The 25651-nt window shown below is 42.9% G+C and overlaps 1 protein-coding gene, 1 long non-coding RNA gene and 1 other non-coding gene across 8 annotated transcripts in view; 2 read left to right on the forward strand and 1 right to left on the reverse strand.

Annotated features, from left to right (window-relative positions):
- Nucleotides 1–19116, forward strand: part of LOC123651977 — a 47454-nt gene extending 28338 nt beyond the window's left edge. Inside the window, exons 2-3 of the long non-coding RNA XR_006741009.1 lie at nt 15679–15814; nt 18436–19116. This is a non-coding gene — a long non-coding RNA (uncharacterized LOC123651977). The remainder of the gene's footprint in view (nt 1–15678; nt 15815–18435) is intronic.
- The window catches only part of ANLN (anillin actin binding protein), a 50516-nt gene extending 30892 nt beyond the window's left edge, over nt 1–19624 (reverse strand). For 3 of the 6 annotated variants that reach the window (XR_006741006.1, XR_006741007.1, XM_036429847.2), the window contains exons 1-12: nt 19323–19618; nt 12172–12325; nt 10300–10611; nt 9195–9571; nt 7551–7773; nt 6785–6972; nt 6396–6503; nt 4504–4645; nt 3368–3478; nt 1863–2101; nt 1053–1198; nt 616–775 (exon numbers count right to left, since the gene is read on the reverse strand). Coding sequence is in view for 4 of the 6 variants with exons in the window: in XM_036429847.2 (XP_036285740.1) it covers nt 616–775; nt 1053–1198; nt 1863–2101; nt 3368–3478; nt 4504–4645; nt 6396–6503; nt 6785–6972; nt 7551–7773; nt 9195–9571; nt 10300–10611; nt 12172–12325; nt 19323–19340 (2178 nt within the window). In the remaining 2 variants the exon portion in view is untranslated. Of the gene's footprint in view, nt 1–615; nt 776–1052; nt 1199–1862; nt 2102–3367; nt 3479–4503; nt 4646–6395; nt 6504–6784; nt 6973–7550; nt 7774–9194; nt 9572–10299; nt 10612–12171; nt 12326–19322 lie in introns of all 6 variants that reach the window. The other 3 variants (XM_036429850.2, XM_036429852.2, XM_036429849.2) reach the window with 3 other exon arrangements.
- A 4726-nt stretch (nt 19625–24350) lies between these two features.
- On the forward strand, nt 24351–24536 carry LOC118714650. Its single transcript, XR_004986649.1, has one exon. It is a non-coding gene; the product is annotated as a U2 spliceosomal RNA (small nuclear RNA).
- The last annotated feature ends 1115 nt before the right edge of the window (nt 24537–25651 follow it).

Genomic DNA, 25651 nt, shown 5'->3' on the forward strand with positions numbered 1-25651 from the left:
GAGCATTTAACATACTGTAATAATTACACTATCAACATTCTTCCTTACAAGAAGATTTTCAACTCATACTTACTAAAATTATAATTGGGGCCATGCCCAACAAAGTCACACCCTTTTTTAGCTACAGATGGATAGGAAGGTACAGAGGGAGTGTGGGGATGTAAATATATTCATATATTCATTCTCAGCATACTCTGCACAGTTGCATGATTTCAAATGCATCCCAGTCTAGAGACAGATATTATCTGACTCATTTTATTTAAACTGCATGTATGGTGCAATTTTTTAAAGTCCTCCTTACAGTAAAAGAATATTTAAGAACAAAATAAATTGCACATTTCACCATCATCTAATTTATAGTTACACTTTAAGGATATTTAGGACAAACATGTTTAAAAATAAATATTTCAATAATATCAAACAAGCTTCCAACTTTCCTAATAAAGAGAGCCTTTCTCCAATTAAACTGAATTCAAGAGCAACTGCTGAGATCAGGGTGTCAGGCGTCGGACACTGTCCCAGGCCCTCAGGGCACAGAGAGGGAAAGGCCGGGCCTCGTGCTCAAGCTCAGTCTCATGAAAGAACCACCGGAAACCCGTCCACGGAAGTACACACCTGCATTTTCTGCTTGACGTTAACCTGACAAGGAAAGACGCTCTTTTCTTCAGCATTCTTTTTCCCCTCCAATTTTGAAGTAGCATCTTCCTTCCGAACAATCTGCTTAATTGAAGGACGGTCTGTTTCTTTGACTCTCTGAGATCTGTACGCATCGATGCTTCAGGAAACAGTTACACTCTGTTAGAAATCCAGCAACACACTAGCCCTATCTTTTATTCAGCATTTCAGCAGAACTGGATACTGCTGCTGCAACATGTCAGCAGACACTTCACCAGAATGGGATATGCCACTGGGGGAAAGAGAAGCTGACAGAAGTGATTCCCAAGTTTTTGGCAAGTTAACTATTAGTAACATAATTACAAGAGAATCCAACTTGTTGTATCCATAGAAACCATGACCCTCAGTGAGTGAATGCCTCCCCCAAACGTTCTCACCTGTACAGAAGGTCACGATCCTCAGAACCAATGCTATCCCCAGATTCAGCCCGAGGGACACGGGTTCTCTGGAACTTTCCTGGTTTTGGACTCTCATCATGTGTGCTACTGCCCTTCAGTTCCAATCTAGGCGAGGAAGCGAAACTCTGCAGGGAAGCAGTGGGTATTAATAGGTTTTATGGATGCCACTGATGCTAAATAATTCTGAGGGACCAATGAATTCTTCTCTATATGAGGAAATAAATATCCGTACAAGTCCACTGATTCATCGTAAAAACAAAAACTAAACCAAATTTCTAAAGAATAAATAAAAGTTGAAAGATAACTAAAACCTACATTCATAACCCTCTTTAGAAATAGTTCTAATTTAATCAATTTCCAAACAAAGCTGCAGTTATTCAATACAGGATGATAGCTAATAATATAGCTCACTCTCATAAATGTTAGTTATCTGTCTGGTGCTAAGTACCAAAATACTAACATGTCTTAATATTCACATCAACCCTAAGATGCAGGTACTATTGTTAACCACATTTAACAGATGAGTGGATGTGACAGAGGGTCAATGATCTGGCCAATAAGCATCAGGAACTGACAGAGCCAGGATTTGGGCCCCAATGCCTGGCCTTTACCCATGTTAGTTTGGATTCTGTCTAAGGTCAAAGGAACCACGGAGGACTTTTAAGCTCTCTTTAAAGAGCATTCAAGTCAGGTTTGCAGACTCCCCCGGCTCCAGAGTTCTAAATCCCCATGAACCCACTAAAACAAAATGGTTTCCTCATGCCCTGAGCCTGGTTCCTCTTTTCTTACCTCTGGACTTATCACGCCGACTGTCTGTGCCAGCGGAGTGAGCAGCGACATGGAGGAGATATTCAGCGCATCCTCCTGGTCCTCCCCGCTCTCGGCTCCCGCCTGGCCCGGCTGCTCTGGGCTCCTGGCCGCATCTAGCTCGCCTGCCTGCAGGACATCACTGAAGATGTCGTTAATCACTTTCGAACTATTGATGTCATCCTCGTCGTCCACGCTCATCTCGATTTCACGTACCACTTCTGAAAGATATTTCAATAGGTAGATGTTGTGATTCAGGCCTTTAAAAATTAGAGGGAGGCCGAGACCGGTTTAGCTCAATGGATAGAGCGTCGGCTTGGGGACTGACGGGACCCGGGTTCGATTCCAGTATAGGGCATGGTTGCGGGCATATCCCCAGTGGGGGGTGTGCAAGAGGCAACTGATTGATGACTCTCTCTCGTCGATGTTTCTAACTCTCTATCTCTCTCCCTTCCTCTCTGTACAAAATCAATAAAATAAAAAAATAAATTAGAGGGAGAGCAGAAAAGATCTAACATTCACATGCTTACTAAGTAAACAGGGGAAAGCCCTGATGAAAAGCACCTCCTAAACAAAAAATAATAAAATTTACTAACACATGAAACCAAAATTATTTTCAAATTCCTAGTAATATTTTCATACCAATAAAAGTGAAAAAATTCGATTACGCTAGAAGGACCAAAAAGTAAACAAATAAATAAAGTGGAAATTATCAAAAGCTAATCCAATGCTTTGGGGGTGAGCAAGATGATTATTATTATTATTATTATTATTTTTTTTTTTTTTTTTAGAAAGATTATTAAGGACCCAGGATTAGAGCCAAAAGCTCCAGACGTATGAAACATGTTCTTTCAAATGACTCTCCTATGGTGGGAGCTGGCCTTGAGGAAGCAGTCACCAACAGGAAACATTAGAGTCACCTAGGGCAGGATTCACAGGTGCCTTCAGGGCCACTAGCTCCCCGACAGCACATGGAGGTGCCAGACTGTGCACTCCCTCCCCTGCGACAGGCGAGGGTAGGCTCGACCATGTTTTCACAGGGTCTGTAACCTAAAGAGAACTGTTTCAGTCCTCTATCTCTGTGGAGGCTAGAGTACTTCTTCGTAGTTAAAGAGAGAGAGAGAGAGAGAGAATTATAAAACCACAAGCCACTTACAAATATAGAACACTGGCCTGGCTGGCGTGGCTCAGTGGTTGAACATGGACCCATGAATCAGGAGGTCAAGGTTTGATTCCTGGTCAGGCCACATGCTCAGGTTGTGAGCTTGATCCCCAGTAGGGGGCGTGCATAAGGCAGCTGATCAATGATTCTCTCTCATCATTGATGTTTCTGTCTCCTCTACCTCTCCCTTCCTCTCTGAAATCAATTTAAAAATAATTTTTAAAAAGAAATATAGAACAGCATATAGTGGAATATGTGCTTCTACTATTATATTATTTCTCATAATATGTTTAGTGCTAGTAAGAACTAAAGAATAAAAACCAACCTGTCTGCTGCTCAACCTTTGGGTCTGATGTTATTTTTAAAGGCTTTTCCTCTTCTAAAAACAATGTTATTTTCAAAGGGCTAGACTTCGTCATTTCACATTCAGTGGAACCTAAAAAAGTTTTAGGGAAAACCACATTAATATTTTAAAAACCCGGAACTTTTTGGTTATAGAATCTTCTGTATCTTTATTACAAAACTGCATTTCACATTTAGAAATGTACAGAATACCCACAAACACCTGCCCTCCCCTACCTCCCCATTTCTCTCTCTAGGAGGAAGGGACACAGATAGACCAGGCTATGGTTTGCTCTTCCAGTTTCCCCCTGTGGGGATCTAAGTGAGTAGCCTTTTATTTTATCAGCAGGTGTCACACTTTCATGCTGTTTGCAATTTGTTTTTTACTTTTTTTAAAAAGTGCCGATAAAAACACTGAAAAAGGGTGCAGGGTGGAGAGTGTCAATAGGGGAAACAAAGGGACATCTGTAACACTTTCAGCATAAAGATATATTAAACACACACACACACACTTAGACCCCTCTCTATGAAAAGCCCCCAGTTAACACTATCCCCTGTGAAGGACTGAAAGCTCTTCCTCTAAGATCAGGAACAAAACAAAGAAGCCACTCTCACCACTTCAGTCCGCAGACTGAAGGGTCCTGGGTTCAATTCACTCTCACCACTTCCAGTCAGCAAAGCTTCGGAAGCCCCCGTCCAGCAGGGGCACATGTGATTACATGGGTTTAGCACATTTACTTAAAGCTGCTGCTGACTGCCTTAGGTCGTGTATTACCATTACACGGGCCACAATCATCTCTTTGCACACAGTGCACCTTTGCATACTGGTTCCAACTTGCACACACTTGCAGAGAAGCTGACTTAAAGAGCATGCACACCTCACAGTTCAACAGATATTACAAGTTGCAGTATTCACACTCGTGCCAAGAGGCTGAATTCTCACTCTGGAAAGAGCACTGAGAGAAGCAGAGTGTGGCCAGAAGAGGCAAGTGGTGGACATGAGGGAACGGATCTGTCATTTTACACTAGAGCAGCATTTCTGACTTCCAACCCAGTTTCCAGAACTCTGGCGGACTGAGAGCTCCAGGGAGTGAAGGGAGTAAGGGAGGAAGCACAGACCTGCGGGCTCTGGGCTAGGGGGCTGCGCTGGAGTCTGCTTTCCTGCTGCCTTTTCCGCCTTTTCCTTTTCTCTTACTGGACCTGACGGGGTATTTGAAACAACTTGATGTTTTCTGAGGGGAGTGTTCTGAGAGTGAATTTCCTGCAAAAAGCAAAGAGATACATTTTACTCCTCAAAACAACAGACTTTTGTCTTTCTGTGTGTCATTAAATGAAACAATCCATAGTCATTGCTCTACATAAGCTTCCTCAGAACAAAACAGACAGTTCAGAACGGGAGCCCTCCGTGTGAGTTCGCGTTCTGGGATTCTCAGGACGTGAGTCACTGGGACCAGGAGGCAGGGAGAATGGAAATCTGCATCAGGTTCAGCTTTAGAGAAACAGATTCCCGTGAAATCAGGTGTGAAGGAAACAGCTCCCGTGTCACTCATCACAGTCCACATCTGTAAAACTAGGGACGCCCTGGCCGGTTGTTCGCTGGTTAGAGCATCAGCCCGCAGACTGAAGGGTCCCGGGTTCAATTCCAGTCAAGGGCACAAACCTGTGTTGAACAGGGGCACGTGAGGGAGGCAACCAATCGGTGAATCTCTTTCCCTTTCTCTCCCCACTCCCTTCCGCTCTTTCTAAAAATCATTGGGGTAAAAATATCCATAGGTGAGGATTAACAAAAAACAACAACTAGGGACAGTTCCTCCCCCAGGTTCCACTTACCAGTTACTCTGTGGGTAAAATGCAACGAAAACAACACAGGACAAAAACAGATCATAAGAAAAGGAAAAGAGAGGTCTACCCGATGTGGTTCAGTGGTTGAGTGTCAACCCATGAACTAAGAGGTCACTGGACCAATTCCTGGTCAGGGCACATGCCCAGGGTTGTGGGTTCAATCCTGAGGGGGTTGGGGGGAGAGATGGAGGTGCTGGAGGCAGCCTATAGATGTTTCTCTCTCATTCATATTTCTCTCTCTCTATCCCTTTTCCTTCTCTCTAAAATCAATAGACTTTTTTTTTTTTAAAGGAGAAAAATATTCCTTTATCTGAGTCATTTATTAAATAATTATAAGGTTATGCAAGAGAAACATTCATTGTTTGCTTTTGAAAAGGTTGTGATTAGGGCCACGAGTAGAAATAAGAACAGCAGTGAATACTGCCATAGAGCTTCACATGTGTCAGTCATCTTTCTATTTTACACACTTCACATCATTGCCTCATCTGATATTACCAATAACTCTCTAGGATCAGTACTAATGTCTCCATTTTACAGATGAGAAAACTGAGACACAGAAGAGTTAAGTAACTTACACACACAGCTAGTAGCCAGTTTGATGTACAAACACACAGCACATTATCCAATACTGTGCTGCAGACTGTAGAATAAGCAAGAAGTTTGAGGAGAGGAAGGCAGGGCAGTACATTTCAGAAATGAGAAGAATGGCTGAGCGCACCTGGAGAGTAAAGAGCTTTGGGGGTTTGTATACAATAGGCACTCAAACGTTAGCTGACTAACTGAAAAATGAGTGGTGGTAATGGAAAGCAACATCATTCATTCTCAAAGGTGGAAATCATAGCTTTGAAAACACAGCGCCAGACAAACCCACTGAGCTCCATCCTTCCATTGTGGATTGGGCCCAAGAATAAACATGGCGGTAAAGGAGGCAGCGGGGGCAGAGGGTCTGGTTAGAAGACCTGGTTTCCCCACGCACCAGCTGTGCATTTGCATGGGTGATTTACCTCCCTGGGGCTTAGTCCCTCACCCAGAAAAGGGGGCAGTGTCACCTTCCAGGGTTAGTGTCAGGATTAAATCATCCCAGGCACTTTATTTGCCCCCACCAGAGGCCTGGCCTGGAGCCAGGGCTTTCCTTCTTCTTTTCATCATCACTCGCCTATTTAAGTTACCTCTTTGGTTTCTAGTTGTTTGCTTCTCGAGTTTTCGCCTTTTTCTGCACTCCATAAGTTGCCCTTGTCAAATCGGCCACGAAGACATGCTAGTTCTTTTTCACGTTCCTAAAATCATCAAAAGCTCTATTTTACACAATAGCCAACAGAAGGTTTAAAAATAATATGCAAACACTACTAACTTTGCTTATCTTCGGTTTTAAGAGGAAAAAAGTCACAATATAAAGGAATACAGGACAACTGTATTTCTAATTTGAAATACATAATACAGAGAACCAAGATGCTACTTAATCAGTCAAAAATAATGGTATGGAAATACACGACTTGACTTCTGTAGTTCTATGCTGAGACTGTGCATGGGTAATGTGAAGGCAATAAGACGTACGCACCTGCTTGAGCCGCTGTGCTACGTGGGTAGTAGATGAAGATGTGTTTTGCTTTAACAGTCTTTCCTGGATGGCCTTGGTGTTCGGAGTGACCACAGGGGTCCTGTGGGGCGTGCTCCGCGCGGGGCTGTCTTTGCTGCGTTCTTGACAGCGCTCTCCGAAGCGCTCCAGAAACGGCTTGACTCCCGCTCCTACAGAGAACACCACACTGTTGGGGCTTTTCAGAATAAGTAACCATTATAATTTCTATGGGGAAGTTCTAAATGCCTGTACAGTTCCAAAGTGCTTTGACTCCACTAAGATTATTCATTCAGAAAGTAAACAATATATGCCCAGGTGGTGTTGCTCAATGGTTGAGCATCAACCCATTAACCAGGAGGTCATAAGTTTGATTCCCAGTCAGGGCACCTGCCAGGGTTGTGGGCTTGATTCCTAGTAGGGGGTATGATGTTTCTACTTCTCCCTTCCTCTCTGAAATCAACAAAAAATATATTTTTTTAAAAGTATAGAGGAAAGTATCTAGCACAGTACTCTAAGGAAAAACATGTTTAAACTGCTTAGATGTTAGCAGGTTAAATACCTTGACCAGTGACTGTATTTGTCTACACTAATAAACAGTCACTCTACCACTCAGAGCTGAATTTGAAGACGTTTCATCCGAGCATTCGGCACTTGTCCTGGCAAATCAATACTGTACCATTCAAACTGGGTATTTAAAATGCTGAGAACAGAAGCCCTGAAAACTTTAGATTTTTAAAAAATACATAACCTGTTGTAGATTTGTCTTTAGAGTGAGACTGCAGACAAGGTTCTCTATTTACTTCTTCTTTGGGCCGAACTGTCTGGGATTCGGCTGACTTCCCGATTGGTTTTGATACCTCAGTTTTCAAAGGACTAGCAGGAGGTTTTTGAAGTCGCTCAGGTTTTCGTACCTCACAATTGTTAGCATTGGTGAGAGATATAGAAGCTTTCACAGGGGAAGCAGCAGCTTTCTGAAACATGAAAACACTTAGGATAAATACAACACTCACAATACCTAGAGACAGTCCCATAACAGACAACGCAGTCTATTTGCTTGGGCCTATGTAAACTCATGAAAAAATGTTGTTACCTAAGGATCAAGCCAACGTGACAGGTTTGAAAAAAAAAAAATCAACTTGGAAAATGCTGCAATTAAAATTATACTGTATAGTTCAGCCTGTATAATAGAACGATGGGTAATTCAGTATGAGGGACAGAGTCATTATTTTAAAAACAATTTCTTTCATAGTATCATACTATTACATTTATGATATTAACTGTATTAAACTGAATTACTTTTTTTTAAAAATATATTTTATTGATTTTGTACAGAGAGGAAGGGAAAGAGATAGAGAGTTAGAAACATCGATGAGAGAGAGTCATCGACCAGCTGCCTCTTGCACACCCCCCATTGGGGATATGCCCGCAACCAAGGCACATGCCCTTGACCGGAATCGAACTCGGGACCCTTCAGTCCCCAAGCCAACACTCTATCCATTGAGCCAAACCGGTTTCGGCCTGAATTACTTTTTTTGTATTTTAATTAAGTCAGTATTATTTTATCATAATCATATCACAGCCCTGGCCAGTGTGGCTCAGTTAATTGGCTAACTGAACATCGTCCTGTGCACTGAAAGGTTGCCAGTTCGATTCCTGGGTTGTGGGTTCAGTCTCTGGTGGGGTGCTATGGGAGGCAACCAATTCATGTTTCTCTCTCCCTTTAAAGAAAATAAAAACATATGTGTGTTTTTATTGTACCGTGTACTTGACGGCTAATGATAATAAGTGAAGTCCTCACTCTGTGCCAAGCCTATGCTAAGAGTTCCATGCACATCACCCTCCCCAGAACCCTTCCCTAGGTTCTGCAGGACAAGTGCCTTGTCCAAGGCCACACTCCTAATGAAGTGGCAGGGCTGGGACTGCCAGCAGGCTAATTCCAAACCCCAGCTCTACCCTCAAAGACAGTGCCCAGTACATAACCTTCTTTTTTTTTCTTTTTTCAAGTTTTTTAAATGTTGAGGTAGCACACGCACAAGGGAACCTTTCAAAAGGACATACGTGAAAGCACTGTACCCACCACTGACAACGGCCACCTGGTCCCTATAGAAACTCGCACCCAGACGGAGAAAGTCGTTTCCCGGGCTCCCCTGACGAAGGCTCCGTCGCGTCACGGTGCGCACTTTGGAGCTACACTAGTTCTCAACTGCTCACTTACCTTGGGGTGGGGGTGGAGGTCCCGAAGTTATGACTTTTACTTTCTATGAAACTAATATTCTAAAAATAACAAAGCACTGCAGATACGTTACAAAAACACATACCTACACATGAATGTACATTATCTCTCATAACATAAGCAGCAAGACTCTTTGTATTGAAAGCTGTATGCACTCACCGCAGAGCTGGAAACGGCTTCCTTAGGCAAGGAGGCGGCTGCTCTCGGGGCCGGCGCTTCCCTCAGAGAGGCATTGCCACCCCGCGGGGAGCAGCATGCGGCTTCCTGCGCAACACTGCTGCCATTGATGCCAGCAGATGCTCCGCTCGCCGCGGAAGCTTCGGGTAAACAAGTGGTACCAGGCTGTCCTGGGGCCCTGTTCTGCTTTGCGGATGAGTGGCTGACATCATCTTCCCAGGAGCAAATAGTGGCCGCAAGGTTGGCCAGACGGCCCCTCCTCCCAACGGGAGTTGCTGAGGCTTCTGCTGGTTTGGGAGGGGAGACGGCCTTGTCCTCCATGGGCATTGCTGGGATGAGGGAGCTTTCAGGGGTATCATCTGCGAATGTTTTCAGAAAAAGAATTCACGACCCTGCTCAAGAGATGCATGTACTGTCCGTGCACATACCAGCACCACTCCATTCAGAATCGTTAATGTGGTTAACAGGCTCAGAACTAGTCCAACACTCTGGTATGCATGAGAATACCGAGCCGTTTAAATGGGACAATATCTTTTCAAATCCAATGATAATCCAAATTAAAAAAAACAAAACGGCCGAAACAGGTTTGGCTCAGTGGATAGAGCGTCAGCCTAAGGACTGAAAGGTCCCAGGTTTGATTCAGGTCAAGGGCATGTATCTTGGTTGCGGGCACATCCCCAGTGGGGGGTGTGCAGGAGGCAGCTGATCGATGTCTTTCTCTCTCATCGATGTTTCTAACTCTCTATCCCTCTACCTTCCTCTCTATAAAAAATAAATAAAATATATTAAATAAATAAATAAACAAAACAAAAAAACTTTCTAACCAACTACCTTCCTCCTTTTGGCTAAACCCCAGAAACTACAGATAACACACCTGAAGTTGAAACTGCAAAACATGTCCTTCCTCAGTGTGGTGCCTCCAGCACCCCCACACCTGGTAAACACACTACTGATAAGCGAACTATGTGCAAGTGACCGTACAGGGATATAGATAAAGCAAAAGCGGTTGCCTTCAAATGTTAACTGATAAATACGATTTTCAACATTCCAATGTGAGTCTTACTGACAGATTAAGGGTCATTCATACCTGTCACCTCGTCATTATCCCAGTGGCGCCGCTGGGCTGCCAGCTTCTGCATCCGTGTTTTAACGGAGGAGGCGGCAGAGGCCTCAGGCCTGGCGCCGGGCGCGCTCTGCTGGCCCAGCCGCGGTGCCCGGGTGGCGGGCAGGGAATCACTGGCCGGAGCCGGTGCCTGAGGCTGCGCCTGAGGGGACACAGGACTTGGAGAACAAGGTTTGGCAGAAGCTGACTCAACCGGTTGTGCGTTTTCCAAGTTAGAAACTTCAGTGTTGTCAGAACAGCGTTTTTTTGATGGCGATGGTTTTGTACAAGATTTCTCTAGATTAAAAAGGAGGAAAATTTCAAAACTCCATACTTTCTCACAGCACAACTTGCCAGAGGTACTTCGCAACTTAATAAAACACCATGTTTCTCTAATCCTTTCAATGATTTTCCTTACAAGAAATATGAAAATTCTACTTTCAATAACTTAGAAATCTGATATGAGAGATTTAAAATATATATAATTTATTATTTAAAAAACCCAGGTGAAAATAAATTAAAGTAACATTCTCGATATATATGTACAATACTTTACACAGAGAGCAGGAAGTTAAAGTGCACACACAGAATGAGCAAATGGTCCGGGGCCTGTTGAAGGTCACAGCCCAGTCACCTCACTCACAGACAAGAAAAACCAAGCCGGAGGAATGCAGCTCCCTGCCTAAAGGGACGCAGCTGAGCTGAGGGAGAAACCAGGCTTCCTGTTTCTAAGACAATCTTTCATGGACAATGATAAGGCAAGGGGACAGGGCACCTGGCTCGAGGTTTAGGAAAGAGACAGGGAACCAAAAATGTGACGGAATTTCAACAGCAAACAAATTCATCAGCACAAGTGCTGAACCACACTTCACATTTTAAACTTCCGTGAACACTGAGAAAACAAATTGCAAGTCCTGAAATAAAAAGGAACAATCCAAACATAAGGCATATGACTTCAACCCAGAAATGAGTTTTAGTATGTCTCCTGGAAAATTGATATATATTTTTTTAAAGTTGGGATGTAAATTTCCTAAGAGGTCAGTTTCACTGGTTGTCTAACCAAGAATACCTATTCTGGCAGTGACCAAAGTTGTATCAGTGAGAGGCTGTGACTGTCCTTATCACTATCCATCTACGTAAAAATATGGGAGTTTAATCTACAGCATGAAACTTTCTCCTCTTCTGTAACTCATTTTCCATGGACTTATCTGATCATTTTTAACATGTTTCCATTTTAACATGCAATACCACTGGGAAATACAGAATTATTTACATTTACAATTCTTGTGAACAGCAGTCAATAACTACATGTTAGCATCAAAATGTGGTCTCAACCACTGGTTTTCTGCACACAGCATCCACTATGTGCGTGTACAAACCCACGTCACAGTGAAAGCAGAAAATCCTGGACTGGGCCAGGCCTCTATTTTCCTGGCCCAATACCATGTATATGTAACATATTCCCCTCCCTTCCTTCAACATAAATATGTGGAAATAAATGATCATTCTTTGGTTAGTTCCCAAAATAACTGTAAGCCAGTTCCAAGCCCTCATCTCTGTAATCCGCCTTTTCTACCCTTGTTTTAGAGTTGTGCTAAGGATTATCGTCAGACTATTCCACACTCAGAGTAAGTTTGGCTTGAGGAAAATAAAGTTCAACCAATTAATTCGAACTATTGGTTAAAGGAAACTCTTGTCTGGCCCAGTAGGTCCAGCCCTAACATAAAACAGAACCCTGACGTAGAGGGAGAAGGCTGGTCTTCCCCAGGGGCCGACGTGTGCCTCCCCCAGGTGCTGATTCTTCCACATGCACAGGGAAGTTTGGGGCTTCCTCCTCCAGTTACCTCCCAGTCTTACCTTCCCCCCCGGACGGGGGCTGCTGGTTACTGGCTTCTGCAAGCGGCTCTCTGGTGCGCTTGGCGAGAGGCACAGTCCTCGGTGCTGCTGTGGGCCTCTCGGCCATCTTTCTCTGGAGATTTTCTCGCCTGGCACGGGTTCGTTCAAGTAGTTTCTACATACATAATGTTTAAAATACGGTTTAGCCAAAGGCTCACAAAACTGCAAATAACTTCTAAAATCACCAATTGCCATGCAGGAAAAGTTACATACACTTAAAAAGTGAAATCATAAGGTACTCAAGACCCAATAAATGAGCACCCCAATGTCAAAAATACTACTGGTGTACTATGAACATTACAGGGGAATAAAAGCCCGGCTGGTGTGGCTCAGTGGGTTGGGCGTTGCCCCACGTACCAAGGGGTCACCGGTACGATGACCGGTCAGGGCATGTGCCTGTGTTGTGGGCTCCATCCCTGGTAGGGGACGTACAGGAGGCAGCTGATTGAGGATGCTCCTCTCTCATCCCTCTCCCTTCCTCTCTCTAAAAATCAATAAAAAACATATTTAAAAAAATTGTGTGGTCATTGTTTTAAGCACTAAGGCAGGTGGACAGAACAATGGTCTCCAAAGATGCTCCTATCCTAATGTCCCGGGAATAAGTTGGGTGGCCAAAGGAAGCTTGCCGGTGTGACTAAGCTAAGAAGCTTGCGATGGAGAGACCGTCGTGGATTATCTGGACCGAAGTAATCACAATGGCCCTTACAAAGGAAAAGGGGGGCAGGAAACTCGGGCAGCGAAGAGGTGGCATGGGAAGCCGGGGTCAGAATGCCGTGATTGGCGGTTGTGAAGATAAAGGGGGACAGGACCCTAAAAATTAGGTGGTGCCAGAAGCTGGAGAAAGTAAGGAAGTCAATTCTCCCCTAAAACCTCCAGAAGGAACCCAATCCTGCCAACACCCTGAGTTTAACCCAGTAAAACCCATCAGACTTCAGATGTACAGAAGCTAAGGTGTAGTTCGGAGCCACTCAGCCTGTGGTAATTTGGTACAGAAGCAGCACTAACACAGCCATGAAGATCTGGGGTGGTGAACAGCAAGAGATAACTGAAAACATAAGACACTTCCTAAGAGGAAAAATATACTCCAGACAGTGTTAATGTTTTATTTAATTAAATGTCAATATAGCCGAAACCAGTTTGGCTCAGTGGTAGAGCGTTGGCCTGCAGACTGAAAGGTCCTGGGTTCGATTCCGGTCAAGGGGCATGTACATTGGTTGTGGGCGCATTCCCGATAGGGGGTGTGTAAGAGGCGGCTGGCCGATGTTTCTCTCTCATCGATGTTTCTGGCTCTCTATCTCTCTCCCTTCCTCTCTGTAAAAAATCAATAAAATATATTTAAAAAAAAAGAATAAATGTCAATATAAAAGTTTTATGTTGAAATATAAGCCATTTCATAGAATTATGAATACTTTTATGAACTCTGATGCTCCTGTTTGAATTGTGCTAATAAACACGAGACCTATAAGACAACTCATTCTCTGCCAAATGCATGCAACTGAGTGTGGGGTGCAGATTCCTGGCTAGAGTTTACATACTGCCCTGCAAGCACAGATATCTACTTGGCAGACTACGAAATTAAACTCCATCTGATCTTTTTAATTCTTTAATTAAAATAGAATAACAATTAAAAATATATATATTTTTGATTTTTCACAGAGAGGAAGAAAGAGGGATAGAGAGTTAGAAACATCGATGAGAGAGAAACATCAATCAGCTGCCTCTTGCACACCCCCTACTGGGCATGTGCCCACAACCAAGGTACATGCCCTTGACCCAAATCAAACCCGGACCTTTCAGTCAGCAGGCTGATGCTCTATCCCAGGTGTCGGCAACCTGCGGCTCCGGAGCCGCATGCGGCTCTTTTTGTTAAGTGAAAAAACCCTCTTTCTGCACGATCCGGTATATAGCATTAAGGTAAGAAACAATATATGCAGTGTTATATTTGTTTTAAATGTCGCAATGGTTTTGCGGCTCCCAGGTTTTTTTTTCCTTCAAAAACAGGTCCAAGTGGCTCTTTATGTCTTAAAGGTTGCCGACCCCTGCTCTATCCACTGAGCCAAACCGGTTTCGGCAAATAACAATTGCTATTAATTCCTCTTAAGCATGAGCTAAATTGGGAAGAAAGCTCAATTCTCCTCTCCTTAGGATGATTTCTAACTTAAAGCTCAGTTGGTTGAGCATTATCCTGTGCACAGAGAGGTCAAGGGTTCGATTCCCTGTCAGGGCACATGCCCAGATTACGGGTTGGATCACCATTAGGGGGTGTACTGGAGGCAGTAGATTGATGCTTCTATTTCTATCTGTCTCTAAAATCAATAACATTTTTTTAAAAAGTTCATTTAAAAAAGTGACACTAGGTCTAAATGCTCTGCCACAGAAAGGGTAATTTATGAACCAAGTGCCTTCCAAAACACAAGTAAAAGTCTTGCATAAACTCAAAAGTGATAGACAAATTTATGTCTGATCATTTCTCCAGCAATAAAATATATCACTCCCCCGACAAAACTAGCCTAATTATATTCATTCATGGACATGCCCACATTCCATCCCAGGCTGTTAGAATGCTGGTGAGTCACTGTACCTTCAGTTACTATGAGCAATGGGTCACAACAAAAGAATGTGATTGTGTCATTCTAAAGTATACAACAGCCCTATTGTCTACTTTGGTCTAAAGTTTTCCAAATTAAAAATAAAGTAGATAAGTAAAAAGAGAAAAAAGTTCCTTGTCTGTAAAATAAAAACTAATAAGTACCAAAGATTATTAAATTAAAAGAAATAATATACATATAAAAACAACACAGTAAATGTGACTTATACAATGGTGTATCAGGAAGTTAAAGGTTCTTTTGTTTATAACGTACATTCCTTCAAACAGTAGAGGAATAAAAAATAAAACATTGCGATAATTAACAGAATCAGGATATTCATCCACATGGATGAATATAAGATAACTGACGCATATAGTACCTAAGCAATGTCTGCCACACACACTTTGAATCATTTGTGACAAAAATTTTCTTAAGAAGGATTACTGACTCCCTGCCTTCTTAAACGGAGTAGATTCAATAGAAATGAACTTTTTAAAAATGCATTTTTACTGATTTCAGAGAGGAAGAGAGAGGGAGCGAAACATCAATGATGAGAGAGAATCATTGACTGGCTGCCTCCTGCATGTCCCCTACTGGGGATCAAGCCTGCAACCCAAGTACCCTTGACCGGAATCGAACCTGGGTCCGGTCAGATCATAGGCCAGCACTCTACCCACTGAGCCAAAACAGGTGCGGCAGAAATTAACTTATTATTCTCAGTGTACTCCAGTAGCATTCCCTCCTTTGTCAATACAGAGAGTGTCACAATTCTGGAAAATAAGAGAGACTCCATTCAAAACAGTAACAGCATATTTGTTTATTTTTATCACAAGAAAAGATGTTTTACAAGGAACATTCATTGTAGCCTTTTCTCTTTTAGGGTTCCTCCACAGAAAGTTCTGACTTGGCACACCCAGCCCTGCTTTCCCTATGCTCGTCTTGGACTGGAATGACTTGGACTGGGATGACCATCACCCGAGGGCAGATCTTCAAATTAAGAGGCGAACATCAATGTTGTAAGTGTATCATTTTAAATTCACCTCACAGTACACCACAATCACTAACACTTAGGTAGGATTTAATCTAAGTACTTCCAGTATTTGCACACATTAACTATTTTCAAAGCCTAGAAACAAAAACAAAAGCCACCTTCTGTGGCAGACTCTGTTTTTACTGCTGTTTAGAGATGAAGAAATCCAGGCACGGTTACCTAACAAGCCATAGGTCACGTAGCTAAGGAAAGGAGAGGCAGTATTCAAACGAGGGTTCCTGAGTCAGGGATCTTAACTTTGCTATAAACCAGTGGTCAGCAAACTAATCACCAGAGCTTTTGAGAGCCACATTTTTTAAACTTTAACTTCTTCTAATGCCACTTCTTCAAAATAGACTCGCCCAGGCTGTGATATTTTGTGGAAGAGCCACACTTAAGGGGCCAAAGAGCTGCAGTTTTCTGACCACGGCTATAAACTCCTTTGACAAAACCCAATTGTTCTTTTTAAGAACTTGTGTCAGAGAACTAACTCCATATCATCAGCATAATGTTTTTTAAGGCTACCCTGTTTCCCCGAAAATAAGACAGTGTCTTATATTAATTTTTTCTCCCAAAGTTGCGCTAGGTCTTATTTTCAGGGGATGTCTTATCTTTCCATGCGCTAGGTCTTATTTTTGGGGAAACACGGTATTAGCTCACATCAGATCATAATGATAAACATCTGCTTAAACTGCTTGTTCGCCCATGAATCGAGATGGAGTCATTACTTCCAGCTGGTCCATGTAAAACTTGAAAGACCTTTCTACATCCTGATTCATGTCAACTGCAAAAGCATGAGACACAGGGAAATGTGAACACTGACAGAATACCTGATACTAAGGAACTGTTACTGTGATGGCATGATGATGTTTTGCTTTTAAAGTCCTTAGCATTTGTTGGTAAACACTGAAATACTTAAGTCTGAAATTATATGATCTCTAGAATTTGCTTTCAAATAGGGAAGGACAAGATGGGGAGGTGGTGGGGGGGGAGACACAAAGTGAAACACGCCTGTGCTGCTGCGTGATGGGTGCAGGAGAGTTTATCATGCCTGTGTCATTTGAAATGTTAGTAGAAAACACTGCAAAAATGTCTTAACAGCTACTGTGGTGTGTTGTGGTGTGTAATTACTGGATGGTAAAATAGCAGCACCGATGGCTCTTTCCTATATTTACTCAGCACTTACTGGGTGAGCCTGAGGTTAGGGAAACTCGCTCTGAATGGAAAAAACAGCCAGCAAGTACGTAACTTGCTCAAGAAGTAAATGCAAGGGAGCTGAGCACTGAGAAAGGTGTCCTCTCCTCCGAAGCAGGGAGATCCGTGAGAGCCAGAGGCTAGGCCAGGGTTTGCCAGGCAGAAGAGCAGGGAGAAGAGTGTGCCTGAAAGCACCAGTGGCAGCAGGGAGAACCAAGGAAAACAGAATTTAGGACGGCTGTCGCCTTTCTCAACCAGAGTTACCAGGAGAAGTAAGCCCTGGCTCCCTGACATCCCTGGGATGAATAAAACATCTGCTCTGCTTGCCGGAGGGTAGGGAACATTGAGAAAACGGCCTCTCCATCCTCGTGCTCTATGCTTCTGATAAGAATGCTCGTGGACAAAGTCATTTCCACTGACTTTCAGTCCTTTCACACAAGGCAGTGTGCCAGTTCATTTCACTGTGCAAAAATGTTATGAACACTAGAATTAAGCACCTACTGGTTGGAACCAATTCAAATAGCTCACTCACTACCAATTAAGGAAAGATGTCAAAGCCATTTATTCCAACTGCAACGGACCTAACTTTTCATAATACAAACCATACAAATTAAACAATACATATTTCTGAGCATGCTAAACACATATTTCATTTCATGCTAAAATGAAAGGTTTCTTTCACATAAAGTTTCTTTCAATTGAGATTTGTACGGCTTCAGAATGACATTTTTAAGTGATATTTTCAGCCAACATTCAAAATGCTTTGTTCCTGTTACTTGGAATAAAAATAAAAAACAAAAATCAGATCACATAGGAGTGCTTTAAGGAATCCTATTCTAAGTCAGTAACATTAAAAAAATATACATTAGAACTTCAATTAAGTGAAAAATATGGTGCACAACCAGCCTTATTTTTTAAAGCTAATACAAAGATGTGTTCTGGATTTTTGTGAGACTTTTTAAAAGTAAAGTAAACAGCCCCTCTTTCTTCTATTCTCGGTTAAAAAAAAAAAAAAACAATGGTAAAATTCTGTTGCCCTAGCTCCATGGTCAGCAAACTGCAGCTCTTGGCCCCTTGAGTATGTCTCTTCCACAAAATACCATGGCCTGGGCAAGTCTATTTTGAAAAGTGGCGTTAGAAGAAGTTTAAGTTTAAAAATTTGGCTCTCAAAAGAAATTTCAATCTTTGTACTGTTTGTACCCTGTTTCCCCGAAAATAAGACAGAGTCTTATATTAATTTTTGCTCCCAAAGATGCGCTAGGTCTTGTTTGAAAATAAGTCAAGTCTAACTGTTGAAACTTTTAAATACTTTACACTTATGGAAGTGTAACTACATTTTCAAAAATAAAAAAGTATTAACTACTCTCCAAAGCATTTAAGTTCTTTAGACACATGTTTAGATCCCCTTTGCAGAAATTCAAAAAACAACAGTTTGAAGCTTGTGCAACAACCTTAAAAAGAGGAAGAAAGGAGAGTGGACGGCTGGCCACAGGAAAACTCCCGAACCGTCGGGGCTCCGCGGGTCCACGCTGGAGAACCCATCGTCACACAGTGGGAATGTAAGAAACCCGCGCTCAGCCCCCAGAACCAAAGAGGAGTGCACCGCACCACTGCTGTGATGTCATGCACAAACACACATAAAAGGTTTATTTCTCCACCCTGGCTAATAAACTTGCTTTGTACACATCCAGCCACCACTTTCCCTTTCAGTGTACGGTCAGCGGGAGGAAATTCACCGCGGCCAGCCCAGCAACCACTGGGCTTTCCGGGAGCGGAGGCCATGGCTCAGGCACCAGCTCATTCCAACACTGTTCCATGGGGAACCGCATCCTGAGAGGCACCCCTAGCTCCTCTGCGGACCGCGCAAACCCCGCTCCATTCCATTTCCCGGCGGCGGTTGACATGCAACCGTGAGTCACCCGGGCGCCCGCCTCCGCCCGGCCGGGCGAGCCGCCGTCGCTCCCAGCGGGACCGGCTCCGTCGGGCCGCACCCTCCCTCTCGGGGGGACAGGTCTCCGCTCCACAGGGGGCGCTCCCGTAACAACCCGGCCGACCTGGCGCCTCTCACTACCTTTCGGGACAGACTCTACACTTCCCTCCCCAGGCTTCATCGCTGGAAAGCGCGGACGGGCCCACGGAGGTGGGCGCCCCGCGGCCCCTCCCGGCGGCCCCCGCGGGACCCGCACGCAGGCTCTGCGCACGCGCTCTCCGCCCCGGGGTCCCGGAGGTTGACAGGAGGTGGGCAGGGCGTGTGGGGGCCGAGGAGGGTCATGCCCGGCTGCGCCCGCAGGTTTCCTCACCTCCGTAAACGGGTCCATCGTCCCGGGCTTCGCGTGTCGCTTGCGAGACGATGGAGACGGTGGTTCAAATTCAGGAAAAGGAAAGAAGTGAGTCCCGGTTCGGGGTGGCGCTTGGAGAAAACCAGGAGTCCGGGGCCGGGACCACTCTCCCCAGCCTGCGCTCCTGTCCCCGGCAGCCTCCGGTGTGGGACTCGGGCTCCGGCTGCAGCCGTTCAAATTTGAATTTCAGCGCCGGGAGCCGCGCGCATGCGTGGGGGGCGGGGCGGGGCGCGCTCTCCCCGCCCCCGCACCGGGTCACGTGGCCCCGGCGGCCCGGAGGTTCCCAGGGTGACTCTGCTCCCCGAGCTCAGCCCCAGCCTATAGCCGGGCGCCCGGGATCCGCGGAGGAGCGGTGCTGCTGGTACAGAAACCGCCTCGGGCGCGAAGCCCCACCTTCAACGTTCGCTCACCCCACCCGATCCCTCCCCCCCGGGCCGGGCCAGGGCGTTCCGCTTCCTTCATTCCTGAGGGTAGGATTGAGAGCCCTTGGTTCCTGTGAAATCCCCCTGGACCTTTGGGCCTCCCGAGGCATTCTCTCCGCCCACCCTCACATCACCCAAAGGTAGCTGCAGGCTTGACCTTCTTCAGGGGCAGGTCTAGTGCGCTCCCCGGACACTTGGGGTTAATGACCGCTCACCCACCTTGGCCTTTCTTATTGGGAAAATAAAGCCAATTTTAAAAGGCTTTGTCAAGAGTTTATACCCATTTGCGCCCCTATTTTAAATCCTGTCCAAACTGCAAGGACTGTAGAGTTGGAAGGATTCCGAGAAAGCGATCCACTTTAATCCTGCCTTTTACATCTGGGAGAAAGGAGATCCTGAGATGTTAGGTAACCGGTTCAGGGGAAAGGAAAATCCACTCTCAGCTCACGGTCTGCTTCCCACCTCTAGATCAAGAAGCTGTGTCTCAGGATTTTTGTTTTTTTTCATGATTATTGTTTATAGATTCCTCACATTTGTAAAAATACGTTACATAGCCACTGTGTCAGATTCCTTTCTTAAATACGTCACATAGCCACTGTGTCAGTTAGCAAGTTTGTGCTAGCGCTGGTAGTAACAGCTCTTGACTTGCTCATTTGAAAAATAACACCCTGTAGATTAGAGTGCCCAACAGCTGAACAAACTCCCCGTAAGATGTTTCTCTATATTTAACAGCTTTTGCACCTTAGCAGTCAGTAAACATTACAAACCGTACTTCACCGATAATATCTCTAATCGGAATGTTGATGCTGTAAGTTGTAATGAGAAGAATTCAGGGTGTGAGGTAGGAAGAAAGTGCTTGGGGTCTTTGCTGCACCAGGACCCTGTGACCTGGGGCTTTAGGCAAATCGTTTAGCCCCCTGTTTCTTAAACCTTTTTTTGGGGGAGTCATGAACTCCTTTACAATACAATTAAAGTTAACCCTCAACCTAGAAAAATGCCCACTCAGTCATAAACGATTTAACATAGGAATTCTTGAAGTTCGTGTTCACAGGGATTAAGAATTTCTGATTTAGCTTAAACCGGTTTGGCTCAGTGGATAGAGCTTCGGATTGAAAGGTCCCAGGTTCGATTCTGGTCAAGGGCATGTACCTTGGTTTCGGGCACATCCCCAGTAGGGGTTTGCAAGAGGCAGCTGGTCGATGTCTCTCTCTCTCATCGATGTTTCTAACTCTCTATTTCTCTCTCTTTCTCTCTGTAAAAAAATCAATAAAATATATATATTTAAAAATTTCTGATTTAGCCTCTTTGGGTTTTAGTTTACCCATCTGTAAAACAGGAATGATCAACTGCCCTTTCTCAGAGTTGTTAGGAGGGTCAAGTGAAAAATTGAGAGAGATCCAGAAGTATTCTGTAACATGTAATAAGACACTATCCAAGTGTTTGGTGTATCGAGCTATTAAACTTTAACTCAAAATATGCTACTTAAGAACCAAAGAGAAAAGATGGTTGCATTTTTTTTCAAATGCTAGACGGGAAAAGGGTGTGTATATTGGCAGAAGAGAGTGTATGTTTTAAATAACATTGAAAAATGAGTCATTAGAAATGTATGTAGCCTTGTGCCTTCTGCCTTTCTCTGAGCCTTAGATTCTTTATAACTAGATTCTAGGTAAAACCAAAAGATAAATGAAGCACGTAGTACAACATAGCTACTTGAAACATTTTAGTTTCTCTTTTTTCACAGTCCCCCTAAGTCTTTGATCTTTGCCCTGTTGATGATGATAGCAGCCACCTCAACAATAACTACAATTTGTTACACACGGACTATGCCAGAAACTGCTAGATACTCAGCTCCACCCTTCAGGAGTACAGCAAGAGCCTCCTAACATGTCTCCTTCCTTCCACTCGTAGCCCTTGGTGGTTCATTCTTCAGTTTATAAGCTAGAATTACTATTTTCCTTTTAAACATTCTTATAAAATATGTCCAGTTTACAAAAAACAGAGTGAATAAAATAATCATGTACCTAACACCTAGTTTTATAAAGTATGTAACCTCATAATTGAAGTCTCCCGTGTTCTTAATACCCTTCACCTCCCACTCCGCAGGAGTAAAACTATACTGATTTTCATGTTTATCACCCCCATGTATGTACTTTTATTACATCTACTAACAGTCATAACAATATGTAGTTATTGCAAAAGTGCTAAGTAAATACCAACCATGTTTTTTTCCTTGGAATTGCTTTCTTTAAAAAAAATGTTTTAAATGATTAAGTTAGGAGAGAAAATAAACGTGTGCTATATTTGCATGATTATTAGCAGTTAGGCTATACAGACCTGAAATATGTTAATATTCTAAAAATCATCAAAAATATCTTCCCTAGTTATTTTAAATAAAAATCACAACCTCCCAAGTTATTTAGGTAAAGACCACAGATTATTACATTAATTTAAGAATAGAATCAAGCAGAGATAATAGAGATTAAAGGTGGCCTTTGTAAATGAGTCTTTGGTCCTTCTTTTTCAACAAAGGAAATAGTAATCATGTCTTTCACAGATAGAATTGATGGAGGAATGAAAAACAAAATTCAAAAGTGTTTACTTCAGACACTCCAAATGGCATATATTTACAGTTAATTTTTCAAAACATATTTACACATTCTCATTTCATTCACAAAATAATTACAATGCCATAAAATATTCTTATTTTTACAGAGCGTGAAAAGGCCAAGATCTAACCATAAGGCAGTGGCAAGAAAGATTCAAGTCAAGTCCTCTACTTCAGGTTATCTGGCTGAAGAGCCACTTCTTTTATTAGTTATTATAATGAAGAAATAAGAACCATCAAAAGATGTTATATACGTGTTACTGAAAAGGGCCATTTTTTTGTTATCTCTGCTATTAATGGTACTTAGCATTACATGTTATTGGTCCTTAGCATCAGACTTTTTTCTCCCTAATTGAATCAGTCACTTAAAGTTTCACATGCCAAAGCGAAGAAACTATATTCAGCTGTGTTTGCTGAATATAGTGTATTGTTTCCAAAAAATAATGCAACTACAGGCATATTTTCTATATCTTCTACACACTTCAATAGACTACTTTCAAAATTTATACAGCTTTAATTTCTTTTTTATTTTTTAAATGGTTAATAAGGGTATTAGGGAATTCACTTTTTAATGTTTTTCATTGATTTTAGAGAAAGGAGGAGGGAGAGGGGGAGAGAGAGAGAAACATCAATGGGCTGATAGAAACATCAATGGGCTGCTTCCTACATGCTCCCCACGGGGGATCCAGCCTACACATGTGTCCAGACCTGGAATTAATCCAGTGACCTCTTGGTGCGGGAGATGAGCCGAGGTAGGGAATTCATATTTAATGGACCACAGTAAATCCTTTCATAAAGAGGAAGAATTCTTTTATGTACTTCTCACACTGTAATGCATATGTTGATAACATTAGTTTTCCATATCTAAATTTCTGAAAGCTATATTCACAGATCCTATTTTTTAAATTTTAGCAATCCCATATTAAAGTAGCTCTTATGAGGCTAGTCTAAGTCTGTGAGTCTTTGCAAGATGCAAGACCGAGAAGAAAAACTGTGTAGTATTTTTTATTTTTTATTTTTATTTTTATTTTTTTTTTTTTTAAATATATTTTATTGATTTTTCACAGAGAGGAAGAGAGAGGGATAGAGAGTTAGAAACATCGATGAGAGAGAATCATCGATCAGCTGCCTCCTGCACACCCCCTACTGGGGACGTGCCCGCAACCAAGGTACATGCCCTTGACCGGAATCGAACCCGGGACCTTTCAATCCGCAGGCCGACGCTCTATCCATTGAGCCAAACCGGTCCAGGTGTGTAGTATTTTTTAAATAAGTAAAACCAGGTGTGTTGTTCTGGGGGAAAAAAAAAACACAAAGTACCTCTTAAATATTTCATAATAGCAGAAACAAATGTTTCTTAAACATAAAATTTTCTTTATTGAACAGAAAAAATAAAATCTCCTTAAGTGTGATATATTATAAGAAGGTTTATTTTACTCCACTGATGTCTGTTGTGAACTTCTTTTTTTCTTTTTAAGTATATTTTACAGAGACGAAGAGAGAGGGTAGAGAGTTAGAAACATTGATGAGAGAGCCGAAACCGGTTTGGCTCAGTGGATAGAGCGTCGGTCTGCAGACTGAAAGGTCCCTGGTTCGATTCCGGTCAAGGGCATGTACCTTGGTTGCGGGCACATCCCCAGTAGGGGGTGTGCAAGAGGCAGCTGATCCATGATTCTCTCTCATCGATGTTTCTAACTCTCTATCCCTCTCTCTTTCTCTCTATAAAATATCAATAAAATATATTATTAAAAAAAAAGAAACATTGATGAGAGAGAAATATCGATCAGCTGCCTCTTGCACAGCCCCACTGGGTATGTGCTCAAAACCAAGGCACATGCCTCGACCAGAATCAAATCTGAGACCCTTCAGTCCACAGGCCAACACTCTATCCACTGAGCCAAACCGGTTTTGGCAGTTGTGAACTTCTTTATGTTTCAGACATTCCAAAAATTTCTCTTTATTATTGCTTCTTGACTTTTTGGCTAAGATCAAACGCAGGCATTGTTTTAATCAGTTTAACATCTAATACATCCTCTATCTGTGGGCAACATATTGGATGGATTTTTGGAACAGGGAGATGGAATAGGAGCTTGCTACGTCAATAAGTTTCTCTTCTTACACACTACTTCTAGACCATGGTTCTTCTCCTCTCTCTTTAACCCTTCCAAACTTTTGGTGTTCATGACATCCACATTCATTCTCTCTATCCCTCTTTCTCTCTCTCCACACACACATATATACTTACATACATAAACACACATATATACATACATTTACTCTTAAATACATCACAGTATATATATACATGGTGGGGCAAAAGTAGGTTAACAGTTGTGAGCCAATGAAATAGTTTATTCTTGTATTATTATTTATTAACATTATTTTCCGTATGAACAACTATAAGCAAACTCTTGCCCCACCCTGTATATACATACTATGATGTATTTAGGAGTAAAGGGGCATCATGTTTGCAGACTACTCTCAAACAGTTCAGAAAAGAGTGAGAACGAGAGGGATAGTTATATAGTTACTAGAGGTCCAGTGCAAGAAATTCATGCACTTGGGAAGGGGGGGTTCCCTCAGCCCAACCTGCACCCTCTTGTAGTCCAGGAGCTCCCACCACCGCTGATGCACTTGCCAGGCAGAAGCCAAGTGGGAGTGCACTGACCACCAGTGCATTGAGCATCTGCCCCCAGGTGGTCAGTGTGCATCATAGTGACCAGTTGTTCTGTTGTTGGGTTGATTTGCATATTAGCTTTTTATTATATAGGATGTATCTACTGCTCTATGTGTGTGTATGTATAAAACTTTGTTGGCTCCTCTTCCTATGCTTCACCACTAAATGACTAAAACTCAATATTCTACTCTTGTCTACCTTCACACACACTCCCTAAGTGATCTCTCAATCCTATTGACTTAAAGTACCACCTGTATACTGGTGACTCACAAATTTATTTCTTTACATGATCTCTTCCCTGAGCTCCAAGCTCTAATATCCAACCACTTATTTGAAATCGTGACTTGTACTCTAACTGCCAGATTGAACTTAACATTTCCAAAATAGAATTTCCCCACCAAACCTGTTCGTCAATCTTCTCCATTTCCATAAATAGCACCACTAGCTACCCAGTTGCTCAAGCCAGAAACCTAGGGGTTCATGTCAAATTCCTTCTTCCTCTCCTCCCACTCTATCCACATATCCAACCTGTAGATATATCCTGGGTCCTCTATTTTGCTCCCTCTCACAGCTTCCATTTCCCTCG

The sequence above is a fragment of the Pipistrellus kuhlii genome, unplaced genomic scaffold (genome assembly GCF_014108245.1).
Source record: "Pipistrellus kuhlii isolate mPipKuh1 unplaced genomic scaffold, mPipKuh1.p scaffold_m20_p_10, whole genome shotgun sequence".
Classification (NCBI taxonomy): domain Eukaryota; kingdom Metazoa; phylum Chordata; class Mammalia; order Chiroptera; family Vespertilionidae; genus Pipistrellus; species Pipistrellus kuhlii.